Genomic DNA, 14,250 nt, shown 5'->3' with positions numbered 1-14,250 from the left:
CTTTTTCCCCTTCTCTTTTCACTAGAATTGCTAAATGGAGAAATACTTACGTAACTTTATTCTTTTAGTATTTGAAATTTTATTTAGCAAAACACCTAAAAACAAAACTTCAACGCAAGATAGAAATTTTTCCAGGGAATGAAACTGGGAAAGCAACTAATATCATGAAAATTGCTAATAATAACGTAAACACACTTTGATTAGACCATATTGTTGCTTATTTTTTAACCATTTGCTATGATTCATAAATTAATATAACTAATCATGTATCAAAATCATGCAAATCTGTCTATATTCAAGAAAGGAAAATAACTTATTATTTTACAATATATTAAACAGGAAATTTAAATAATGTAACAACAGTGTTCCTCATATGAATAAAATTTCGAACATTCTAAAATGTAATGGTTTTAACTGAAAAGTAGCCGATTAATTAATAATTATTTTAACATTGCAAACTTGTTTACTAAAAATTTAATTTTACCTTTATCAATGTTGCTGTGAAATTCAGAACCAAGTAGTTTTTAAGAACCTGTTCTAAACTAACTATAATACTTACTATTTATAATCAGACAATACGTATTAACAGAATAGTTAACAATTACTTGCGAACATTATCAAAAATGAGCACAATTGTAATATTTACTGAATTCTTGAATGTTTTGATGAAGTGCTCAAAATTATAAGTACCTACAGTGAATGTTTCTACAGGTAAAACGCTACCTACGATACTACTTTAACGTTTGATGTATCTATCATTGAAATTTATAAAGTTTACTAAAAAATTACTAAATTATAAATACCTTTGAAGTTAAAAATTTAATTCAAACTGATTACCACAATGAATGGCGGCGGTGTATGTTGCGAGAAGACATTATTGCGTGTATGCTACGACGACATTATTTGTGAAGACACTATAGTAAAACATTACCTACTTTAAAGTTTTATTTATCTATCACTGAAATTTATAAAGTTTACTAAAAAGTTACTAAATTATAAATACCTTTGAAGTTAAAAATTTCATTCTAGCTGACCCTCCATGATAATGGCAGCGACTGAGTATCTCTGCTTTCGCTTATTGGCGGAGACTGTAAACAACCTTAACTCAGCCTACTTCTGCCCTGCCAATATTACCTTGTGCTTTTTCGCATTACATTGGCTAAAAATGATATTTTTATTAATATTTCATTTATTGTTTTCTTTCATAAATAATTTTTATTAACAATATGGGATAACCTTTCGAAAAAATGTCGCACTGTACCAAAAGTAATGAATTAGATGATTATTTTGAAAGTTCGAATGTTACTATTAGAAGGTGGGATTCAAGAGCATTGCGTTTTCTAGCACGGCAGTATTATATTGCATCTTTCTGATATTAGATCATATCTTTTTGCTACCTGGGTTATTGTGAAATAAATGTATATTACATCCTTTCATGAAACTAAATGCTTACATAATATTTATGTATTAAAAATTATGTATTATGTTAATTGATAATTCCATTCCCTTTTGAAATTGCTTATTTTATTTTATGTAATTTAGCCTATAATTGATTTTATTTAATTTTTTACCGATTTCATTATATTTTAAATATTGAAAAGAATCTTAAAATGGCATTGAAATGAATACGTATTTCTTTATTTAACAGATTTTGCAAGCATAATGATGATAATAAACGTCAAAGAGTTGCCATGATTTTAGACAAATTAATTACTCTTACTATTGAAGAAGTAGAGGTAATTATTTTTTGGAATTTTATTATTTACTTCCTATGCTTAAAAATCACCAAACTTTAATTCAGACTCATATTATGTTTTCTTATTCTTAAGGGATGTATCCTTCCATCCAAGCAAAAATATGGGGATCAACTATCTGATCTTCTTGTTGCAGTGCTTGATAGTTTCATTAAGGTAAGATAAATTTAGATACTGGTTTAGCAGCATTTTTAAACTCCGGTTATTACCAATGTATGATTTGTGTTGATTAAAGTCTAAATGGTAGAATGATAAGCAGTTATAGTGTCAAGTGATTTGCATTTATACTATCTTTAGAAAAGCTGTTTTTCCCAAAAAAATTTACTTGTTTAGTGATTACTGATAAATGCAGAACTAAATATAAATATCAGTTGCCTAAAACTAAATATATTATATTTCTTTTAAGCATTGTGATAGAAACATAATTTATAAAAAGGTAAGTTTAGAATAGAGAATAAAGTATTAATCATAAATTAATAACCCAAGTAGCACCTAATATTAGATAGCATCAGAAAATCGGGAAACTCTAACGTTATCTTGCACAACTTCTAATATTAAAAAGATACAAGAGGTCGCTGTTTGCTCAGCATTATATAATATTAGATTCTATGCAAACTTATATTATCTAGCGTTCGCCATAATATTATTTTGATGCTATATAATATTAGATTTTGTATTTTCTGATATTATTTTGCTTTGCTTTTTATTTTTTGGGAGTAAGCAAGAGGAAGACATGGATGGTAGTAGAATAATTTGGCGATACAATTTTACTTAATTTTCTGTATTGTTGTGAAGCAGTAAAGCACAGAACAACAGTTTTATGTCATTCCATGCTTTATTTACTTAGCAATACAGAAATACTAAATAAAATTATATTAGCAAATTCTGCTACCTTCCATTTTTCTCCTCCTTACTCCAAAGTATATGTTATGTTCAGCTGATTTTTTTGAATATTTCAAACTTAATTAGGAAATAATATTTTATTGCAACTTTTATTGATATTTTTTTCTTTTATTCATACAATGGGTTTTCTGACAAATTTTAAATCATTTATAATTTTTAAGTCTTTAATTTTAAAATGTACTCTTAATTTTTTTTAAAAACCTGGGCTTATTTTATCAAAATCTCAATTTAATTTGTTAGTTTGTAATATATATATTTTTTAAATGTGTAACTTCAGCCATGTATAATTTCACAATTATCATTAATTATTTATATTCTGAAATTATGTAATAAAAACCACACTATATAATTATAAAGTTATATATTTACATTTGAATTGAGTGGAAATTTAAACTTAAAATTTTTTCCCTTTATAATATTAAATTTGTTCGATTTTTAAGTGGACATTTCTTGTTATAATTGGCACAATAAAGAACAAAATTTAAAAATATACAAATTACTTACTTCAACAAATTTACACATATTTTTTCCCCTTCTCTTTTCACTGGAATTGCTAAATGGAGAAATACTTACGTAACTTTATTCTTTTAGTATTTGAAATTTTATTTAGCAAAACACCTAAAAACAGAACTTCAAAGCAAGGTAAAATTTTTTCCAGGGAATGAAACTGGGAAGCAACTAATATCATGAAAATTGCTAATATTTTCTTATAATGTTAAAATAATTTTTATGGGCACATCAGAAATTTTCATCAATTCGATAATTATTTAAAGGTGTTATGCTCGATTAAACTAACAATCTTTGCAAAAAATTTACATAACATTTTAATTTCAAAACTGTTAGTAAATATTATGTGTTATCTAAATTAAATTTGCACAAACATATAATTGCATACAAGAATGAGATGAAAAAATAATAAAAAATTTTATATTATCTTTCAAAAGTTGCCTTTAGTATTAAAGATCAAAATTTTACTACAATCAATTACTCTTTTGAGATAGTTACTATAACAAAATAGATTTTTTTAAGACTATTCCCTTCCTGGTTTTTCTCTGAGTATATAGTATGCGTTATGAAGAATTAGCCTTAAAAAATATATATTATGCATTTAAAAAAAGTTGCTTTTGCAAAGAACCTTATATATAAAAATTTAAACAAGATTCTTCTCTGATTTAAATGTTCTGTTTTTACAATAATGTAAATAAATGTTCTGCTATATTTTAAATATTAAGCCAAATAAATTTTTACTATTATCATTATTTTACAATTACATTAATTTAAACATCATAAAAATATATATACACTTATCTCAAATTTGAACTGCAAAATTGAAGTAATAAATACAATGCTAGTAGTATAACTGCTCATAAGTTAGAGTTAATGCTAATAATGATGTTAAAATAAAATTGCTTCTGATATCTTTAAAATTTCTTGAATTTTCATAATACTTGAGCATAACTATAATGACTAGAATAAATTACACAATGCAGTAGTTAAGAATAAAAAAATTAATTAAATCAAATCATGACAAACATTTCACTACTAAATTATTTTATTTTAAAACAAAACACAATATAAATATAACTTCACTCAACTATAAAAGCAATACATTCTTATCATCATTGTTTAATATAAGTTTATCAATATTCTTTTGTTAAAATATAAGTTAAGAACACGTATTTGTAATTAAATGAAATAATTTTTATTTTTATTTCAAAAAGCAACAGTAGGACCATGAGTTATCATTTTCATTATTATTATTTTTAAATTTAAAAAAATTCCAAAACTTTACAGTCATTTCATACAGTTTAAAGTTTTTCTCCAATTCAATTGTTTGTTTTTGAGCAACTGAACTATATTTCAGAGCAATAAACTGAAAATTTTTGCTTTGTGGAAAGATTTTATAAAATGGTCCGCAACAATTGCGCATATCACACAAATACACAGCAAGGATGAATTGCACAGGGATGCACCTTTCTTCAAACTTTCAGCTCCGGCAGATTTAAAGAGAACCTCCAGTCGTTTTATTCTCTGTCAAGATCGAATATATGGCTCCCAGTTTTCTACCAGAATATTAATTTCCATTTGCATTGTACAGCACCTAATCTCAAAACTGAATGGCTCCTTGGTAGATAAGCTTGTTTATCCAGCAGACGAAGCTAAAATTACAAGAGAAAAAAGTTAACTTTACATTGAAAACACTAAATTTAAATCTCTACATTACTTTATACTGAAAACATTAAATTAGTTAAAGTAAATTTAAAACTATTAAGCATTGAATATTTCTTTAAAATTTAAATCATTTCATTTGAAAATGTTTACAACTTAATGGGTAGATTTCCATAACAATACCTGCACCAAAAAATCTCAGTATCACCGAGCAAGAATAGAAAAATATTTCACTTATAACCGCTTTCAAATAATAATTTTATTCTTTCTTAATTATTATTATTTTTTTAAAAAAGAAGAAATTATAGTTCAATATGCTTAAGCCCTTTTCAATTGAAGTGAATATTCAAGTATATATACAGATACAAAAATATATCAAATTCAATACTTTTTAATTTTTTTTAAAGATTAAGTACAATGACATTTAACTATTAAAATATTTTTGTACATTGTATAAGCTCATAGAGCAAATAGGAAATGTTCACATTTTTTTTAAAAACTTCATAAATAAAAATTTTAACACCTTTTAAGCACTGTTCTTCATTTAATGTAAACACACTTTGAGTAGACCATATTGTGCTTATTTTTTAACTATTTGCTATCATTTATAAATTAATATAATTAATCATACATCAAAAACATCTGTCTATATTCATGAAATGAAAATAGAGATATTTAACTCACCATTTTACAATATATTAAACAGGAAATTCAAATAATGTAACAACAGTATTCGACTTGTGAATAAAATTTCAAACATTCTAAAATGCAATGGTTTTAACTAAAAAGTAATTGATTAATTAATTATTTTAACATGGCAATCTTGTTTACTAAAAATTTATTTTTATCTTTATCATTGCAATGAAAAAAAATTAAAACTGCAAAACTCTTTAGTGAGAAGCCAAGAAAAAAAAGTGGCGAAAAGTGTTAAATAAACAATTGCTTATTTTCTTCCATTCCTTATTTTAAAATTTGATTAATGTAAAAGAACATCAATGTAAAAAGATACTACGAGAATTCAAAATCATCAATTTATGGTTGAAAAAATTATATAGAAGGAGAATTCTATAACAATTCACATATTTCAAAGTTGTAAATATATGTTAAATATACTTCGCCCCTTCCCCCAAATATTTTGACATAACAATCTTTAAAAGTCAGTATGCATACTTAACATTTGTCAAATATTTTTTTTTCTTATAGTTTAACTAAATTTTTACAGCATTAGATTATTTCTAACAGGAATTTATTGAAAAAACATAACATCACCATTTTGAATAGACCATATTATTGTTTATTTTTTAATCATTTACAAATTAATATACATAATGATGCATCAAAAACATACAGATTAGCCGATATTCAAATAAAAATCAGTCTATATTCAAATAAAAATGTTTAATTGATTGTTGTACAATATTTTAAGCATGAAATTTTAATATGCTAGCAATATTGTTTGTATTAAACTTTAAATATTCTACAATATAATGGTTTTAACTGCGCTAAAAGTAGCAGATTATGCATATATATATTTTTTTTTATTTAACATGGCTAATTTGTTTACAGACCATTACTTTTGTCTTTTTCATTTTTGCAGAAAAACAGTGCTTATTACTTACAGCTAGACAATACGTTTCAACAAAGAAGTCAACAACTACGAATGAACAATAATGATCACAATACAAAATATTTACTGACCTTATTGAATACATGATCAATAAATTAATTCTTAAATGTTTTAATTTAGCGGCGAAGTTTATTAAGCAGGTACACTGAATGTTACTACAACATCTACAATCTCAAACACATTGTGATTTAAATTACTTTTCTAGCTGATTTTTAACTCAAGAAAAAAACACTAAATTAAAGCACCAATTACTAACTAAAAATACTAATTACTAAATTATAAATACCTTTGAAGTTAAAAATGCCATTCTGGCTGATAACCATGATCAATGGCGGCAGCGGAACAATGGGATCCATTGGCGATGCAAACTCTCCTAAGGAAGTTACAACTCAACAATTGTACTCCCGAATACAGCTTATTTCTGCTAATATTATCTTCTGTTTGCTGATATAAGTTTGGATTGGCTAAAAATGATATTTTAAGTAATATTTAATTTATCGTTTTCTTTCATAAATAAATGCTTATTTATTAGGTAATAACTAGCCGCCTAAGGCGGCCAGATGTCCGCCACGCTAAAGGTTTTCACAAATAAAGTTTTTTAAAACATAGCAGGAAATCTGAAGATTAGTGGACAATTAAAGTGTTCCTGTCCAGCAATTTTGTCTTCATATCCAGTTCTGCTGCAGATGTGTTATAGCTCTTGAGGATGTTTGAAATTATATAGCTACAACGCTTAAGAAAAAAAAAACTAAAATGCTAAATACATGAAAAGAACACGAAAACGAATAAATTTTTTATGGTATCAATTTCTATTTCTATATAATTTTTCATGGTATCAAATTCTATTTCTATATCTGTTACGTCAAGCACTCAGGTATTATAATTTGATCTAGTTGTGCTTGTATAATTCTGATCTAGTTGCGCTTTCTACGTCATTTTGTTAACATATCGTTTGGTTTGTTATTTAACATCGTTTGGTTTGTTATTTCTAAGTTAACTTTCAAAAAAATGGCTGGCATCAGCATTTTTATTCTTTAAGTTGTTTATTTTTTCTTTTGGAATTCGTTCCTTTTTAACGAAATGTTTTTCAACCTAATCGAATTCTTTGCCGACTGTTCTCTGTATATATAAAGAAAATAAAGTAAATATCTTTAAAGTGTTGTGAAAAGAATTTTTAGTTGTACAAAGTACTACAATATCGCTATAAAAATTATCGTCTTCGCTTAAGAAAAAAAAATAGAGCGTGGAAAGAAGAAGAAAAACTTATTATAACAATTATGAACAGCGACAAATATATCAAAGCGAAGCGTTCTATTTACGTATCGAATATGTTGCCACATTTTTAATACAAAAATTAAACTTTTCTCCACTTTAATAAATGTAAACTAATGCGAACTTTACAATTAAATTATTAATTCCTTCGTATATTATTGGTTTAAGTTGTCGAAAATTAATATTTCAATTGTGAGGTTCGCATTAGCATACATTTATAAGAGTGGGGAAAAGTATATGCATTTTTTAATAGTTTTTTGAATATGGCTCTTTGAAGACGAAAAAGCAGACGAAAAGCATAGACTTACAAAATGACTGATAACTAAATAACTAATCAAAATTTTTGAAAAAGAAAAAAAATACTTCTTCATTATGTCAAAACACAATTATGGGCCGAGTTTCGTGCCCGGGCGAGGCTTCTGGGGCGATATATTGTGATTACAGACACACACACACACACAGCCGCGTTTATTATTATGTATAGATGTATAGATATGGGATAAATTTTCGCAAAAATGTGGCGCTGGACCAACAATATTGAAATAGATGATAATTTTGAAAGTTCGAATTTTAGATCGAATACTATTTAATTTTATACAATATTAATTCTAATATTAGAAGATAGGATTCAAGAGTATTGTGTTTTCAGTATTATATCGCATCTTTCTAATATTAGATCATATCTTTTTGCTACCTGGGAAGTAATAATCGTGAGTATTAAGTAATAATAAGTTAAAAATTGGCATTTTGTTTAGGTAGTATTTTTACTTAAAACTTTTCCTTAGTAACATTTTCAGATAGGTGTTTTACAAGTTTCTTGGATATATACTTAATATCAGCTCTGTGCAGAAAATCTTATTCCGAAAAAACCTCTTCTGAGCAATTTGAAAATGTTATTTATCGTTATATTATTATTGCCTAGAGACATATCCTAGAAATTTTTCAAATAAGAGCATTCTTGAAATAAGATATATTAAAGGATGTTGGTTTTTGTTAAGTGTGAAATTTAAATAGTTGAAAAACATTTAAGTTAAGTGGATCAACAGAATCTTAAATATGAATTGATTTTTTTAAAAAAAATGGCGATTCATTAGTACGATTATTAACATATATTACAATTATCTGTCAATTTTAATTAATCAGTATGTAATAAATTATTTCACTTTCTCTCAATCTATTGTATTTATTGGTTATTTAGTGTGGAAGTTGCGTTAATAATATTATATATTCATCAGGATTTAAATTGAGATAGAAGTGCCGATTTAATATTAGTTGTAATCAATTTGCTGTCTCTGTGAATTCAAGATTACATAATATCCATATTTTCGAGTTTTAATTTTTTTATAACCATTGTGCTTTTTGCAGAGGAGTGTTACTGGTGGTTTAGGCTCAGCACAGTCCGAAATAATGGCCGACACTGCCCTAGCATTAGCCTCATCTAACGTTCAACTAGTTGCATTAAAAGTTATTAGCCGATTATGTAGAGTAAGTACCGGAATGATTCTTACTTTTTACTTGTAAAGAAGTATTTTTCAACTGAATCCTTCAAATTTTATTTAAGGTTATTGAAAAAACGTGTACTTCCTGAACTCCTACACTAGAGCAACATTTGATGTGGGAAGATCTAGCTATCTCAACTCGCTATCTTTTGATGCTAGGTTTTAATAATTCACTTGATGGTAAGCACCTCTTAATGTAAATGTTAGCTGCTAAACTTTTTTTGAAATGGAATTAGCTTGTATTTGTGTTATATGAGGAGGAAAACCTCCTAGGGTTAGCCTGATAACAAATGAATTCTAGCACATGATCCGTCTACCACTGGGGATACCTCAGCACTGTGGTCAACACAATGCAGGAGCAAAACTCGTATGAAATAACCACCACTGGGATTTGAACCTGGTTCACTTCATTGGCAAGGCAAATGCAAGGGTATCAGCGCACCTGGAAAGTCATGAATTACGGTATTGGACAAAATTTATCATGAAATGTCATGATTTTAACTATTTTTTTAAAAAAAAAAATCATGGATTTAAGTCGACGAAAAATCTTATTTTCAAAATGGATTTTACCCTTCCCCCCAATTGTCTGAATGTGTAACAAAATGCCCACTCACTGTCATGTTTTATTAAAATATAAAATGTTTTTATCATGTTCTTTAAAAATTATGGTGTTCTTTTTAAAAATGAAATAAAAGGGATCAAGAGTGAATTATCTTTTAAACATCTGTGATTTCAGAATTTTTATTATTATTTTTTTATTTCATCAATTTAAAATTTTAGCTGAAGCAAGCCAGTCATTGATGAAATTTTTTTATTCCTAAATGAGAACAGAAAAATCGGGAGTATTTCTTTCCTTTCCGATGAACAAGAAAAGTATCTTCAGAATGTAATTCTGCAGAAAAAAAGAAAAATAATTAATTGCTTTTGTATTTCTTTCAGCTATTTTATTGCTTCAACTCTTTCTTTACTCTGTTTTTTTAAATTTTAAATCTATAAATATGAAGATGCAGAGTATAACAGTTTTGGTTATATCTATCATTTCAATTAATGTTATTATAATGCTTTTTTAAATTTAGTGTTGTGTTTTTGTCAGAGAAAATAGTAACTTCGTTAAGTCATGAAAAATTCTTGGAATTAGTCATGGAAAGTCATGAATTTGAAAATCTAAAATATAGCAGTTACTCTGTACCCGTTCACCTCATTAGTGGGAGAAAGCTCTGTCCCCAGTGCCATCACGGCTCTCTTATAGGTTCTTGTCTAGTTTATAGGTTTTGTGTAAATATCCTCCTCAAGATTTTATAAGCATTTTAATTTGTAATGCAGTAATTTATTAACGAAAGCCAGCTCTAGGGTCGATGCGAGCCGGGTGCGGAATTCGTATCGACCAGCTGTCGACGGGATTCGGACCCCGTTCACCTCATTGGTGGGAGAAAGCTCTGTCCCCAGTGCCATCGCGATTCTCTTATAGGTTCTTGTCTAGTTTATAGGTTTTGTGTAAATATCCTCCTCAAGATTTTATAAGCATTTTAATTTGTAATGCAGTAATTTATTCACGAAAGCCAACTCTAGGGTCGATGCGAGCCGGGTGCGGAATTCGTATCGACCAGCCGTCGACGGGATTCGGACCCTGTTCACCTCATTGGTGGGAGAAAGCTCTGTCCCCAGTGCCATCGCGACTCTCTTATCGTTTTTGTCTAGTTTATAGGTTTTGTGTAAATATCCTCCTCAAGATTTTATAAGCATTTTAATTCGTAATGCAGTAATTTATTCACGAAAGCCAACTCTAGGGTCGATGCGAGCCGGGTGCGGAATTCGTATCGACCAGCCATCGACGGGATTCGGACCCCGTTCACCTCATTGGTGGGAGAAAGCTCTGTCCCCAGTGCCATCGCGACTCTCTTATCGTTTTTGTCTAGTTTATAGGTTTTGTGTAAATATCCTCCTCAAGATTTTATAAGCATTTTAATTCGTAATGCAGTAATTTATTCACGAAAGCCAACTCTAGGGTCGATGCGAGCCGGGTGCGGAATTCGTATCGACCAGCCATCGACGGGATTCGGACCCCGTTCACCTCATTGGTGGGAGAAAGCTCTGTCCCCAGTGCCATCGCGACTCTCTTATCGTTTTTGTCTAGTTTATAGGTTTTGTGTAAATATCCTCCTCAAGATTTTATAAGCATTTTAATTTGTAATGCAGTAATTTATTCACGAAAGCCAACTCTAGGGTCGATGCGAGCCGGGTGCGGAATTCGTATCGACCAGCCGTCGACGGGATTCGGACCCTGTTCACCTCATTGGTGGGAGAAAGCTCCGTCCCCAATGCCATCACGACACTGTCTGTGACACCTATTGAAAAATAACCCTTCTTTAAAAAGTATTGATTAAAAAAAAAAACTCCAATAAATTCCTATTTATTACATTACCTTATAATATATTATTTAATAGATATATATCTTTATAAGGTAATGTATCTACATTCTTCATAATTTATAAAAGTAGCTATGAAGTAAGAATTTTATTAAAATTTAAGTTATTAGGATTATTTTTTGATATATGATAAACTAGCAGTTACCTTCAGCTCCACCCCTCCTATCTTTTTATTTTATTTTCGTTTAAGATTTTATTTCGTAACAAAAAAGTATTTTTTCCGCGATAAATTGTAGCCCAGCCTGTGTCAACTCTTTAGCTAGACCTCCAACTCGCACAAGATCACTGGGATTTGTTGCTTAGTTTTTACGTGACAACGTAATAAACAGACCGACAATACACAACTACGGTTTTGCATGCAAACTTATTTCCGCAATTATAATATTAATAGGGGTTTTTTATACTGCACTATTTTATTCCATTTACACATGAATTAAATTAAATTAGTTTGAATTTAATTAATAAATGTATAAAATTATCATGTGTTCAAGTTTTTCACACTACACTTCGCTACAGTTAGAAATTTATATCTTTCACAGTGAGTAGCACTATACCGGCTGTCAAAAATACTTTTGAAGATGATGAATTTACAGAAAGTCAATATCAGGTAAGCAAGGGGTCTACCCAAAACTGCAAAACATGACAAGGGGTCTACGGGACAAAAAAGTTCAGGAACCACTGATATAATGCATAAAAAACTATAAAATGTACAGTAAAAGTTAGAATGAGTGAAATCTTTTTTTACACCTTTTAATAAGTATGAAGGAATCGGTCTTTTTTTTTTTATTATTGATGTTATTAGATAATAAAGAATTTAATTACAAAACACAAGTATTGAAGTATGAGAAAATTAATTTATCTTTCGTCTGCCAAGTTTTAGAAGAAGAAAAATGTGGATACTACTTGAGATTAGAGTTTAATTAGGGGATTCGTTTTTAGATTTCATAAATTAAGTCACTTCAGGGTATTATGAAAAAACATATTGAATTAAATTTAATGAATAATTAGTTAAACATAAAAAAATGTTAGTCATTTGAACAAGCGTAATAATGCCATATTAACAATCACTACATTTAATTAGACAAAAAACGAGTTCACATCTGTTTAAAAATAATTGTATTAGTTAAACCATCAGTTTCATTTTTTTTTTTTTTAACGGTAAAAGTTTTGCCATAATAATTTGGTCAAAATTTCATATATATGTTTAATTGTTCTGATATAATTTATTAAATGGTTTTCAAAGAGATCATTATTATACTAATGTTACAGGTAAAGATAAAAATGATTTTTCGAGTACACTTGTTCGTAAAATTTTGACGTGTTTAATGGTATAATTAAAAGTACAGTCGAACTCGTTTATAACGAGCTCAGATTTAGCGAGAACTCGGATTTACCGAGGGAAACGAGAATATTTGGTTGGATCAATGTTAGGTCTATGGAACAGAAGTCGCTTTTAACGAGCAATACCCGGTTTTAGCGAGCAATATTTTTCTGTCTTGCAATCTTTTTTTCAAAATGATAAGAAATGCGCTCGAAATAAAAAAAAAAAAACAGCGAACTGAAACTTCAAAGTAAGCTAACAAACTACTATTTTAAATATGTAGATTAATGAAAAAAATAAATGCTTTGGTAAGAATCTTTTCCTTTATTTTTCTTTGCGTTTATTGCTTCTTTCCTTTAAGACTGTAGCGCAACTAGAAATTTTTTGCTGGTTGGGGGGGATAGTTTTTATTAAATTAAGAAAAGTATTTCATTAAATTAATTAAAGTAAGTAAGAATTAATTAAATTTTATGTAAACTCAATAATTCTCTTCTGGTTGCACGCCTGCCTTAAGGACCCGTTTATTACGAGCACTCGGATTTAACGAGTACATGTTACGGTCCCTTTGTGCTCGTTATAAACGAGTTCGACTGTACCTTTATTTAGTTACGGTAGAGGGAAAGGACTTGGACCACACAATATGGTGGTCTCGAGAGGCTTCACTTTTCTGAAGTTGTCTTTTCTTCTCTACTCTATGAATAAGAAACAAGAGTTTTTGCAAACATTATGAATTGTAAAACCATGTTATAAAGAGGTTAAAATATTATACTTTCATTACAGGATCTTGGAAAAGCGAGTGTCGCAAGACCATTTAGAAGATGATGTTATAATTGAACGCACCCGTGTTCGTTACAGTCTCCAACATACTCTAAGTATTCTCCTACGCGTTATTCCTACATATGAAAGAATTTAAATAATATTTAATCTAGAAACAGAAAGTGTCGCCGCGTGTTATGATGTCGAACAATTCACGTCACCGGGAGGTTTGACTGAGAAAGTTCCATTGAAAGAAGATTATTTTCGAAGAAGTAAACGAGAACTGTAAAGGCAGCCAAGTTAACTTACTAAAATGTTTATTTATACTTATAATTTTATTTATACTTACAATTTTGTTATTATTATTTATACTTTATATTTAATCTTCTGATTCTTGTGAATTTAATTAAAATGTATTGCGTGTGTGTTTCTTACTTTACCCCTAAAACATGAAATAAGGTACTGAGAAAAGAGTATCTTTAAACTAAATTACTCTTGAAATATAATAATTTAACAGCATCTT

The 14,250-nt window shown here is 28.5% G+C and overlaps 1 protein-coding gene across 2 annotated transcripts in view; it reads left to right on the top strand.

Annotated features, from left to right (window-relative positions):
- The window catches only part of LOC147806790 (neurofibromin-like), a 17,400-nt gene extending 3,150 nt beyond the window's left edge, over positions 1–14,250 (top strand). For both annotated transcript variants that reach the window (XM_087167210.1, XM_087167211.1), the window contains exons 2-4: positions 9,091–9,210; positions 9,287–9,404; positions 13,752–14,250. In XM_087167210.1, the coding sequence (XP_087023336.1) occupies positions 9,091–9,210; positions 9,287–9,313 (147 nt within the window). In that variant the 3' untranslated portion in view covers positions 9,314–9,404; positions 13,752–14,250. The remainder of the gene's footprint in view (positions 1–9,090; positions 9,211–9,286; positions 9,405–13,751) is intronic.

Source organism: Parasteatoda tepidariorum, chromosome 7, assembly GCF_982258835.1.
Source record: "Parasteatoda tepidariorum strain Cologne lab strain chromosome 7, Ptep-v5.0, whole genome shotgun sequence".
NCBI classification, from domain to species: domain Eukaryota; kingdom Metazoa; phylum Arthropoda; class Arachnida; order Araneae; family Theridiidae; genus Parasteatoda; species Parasteatoda tepidariorum.
The sequence above is the reverse complement of the archived record's forward strand: the minus strand, read 5'-3'. Positions and strand labels throughout refer to the sequence as shown.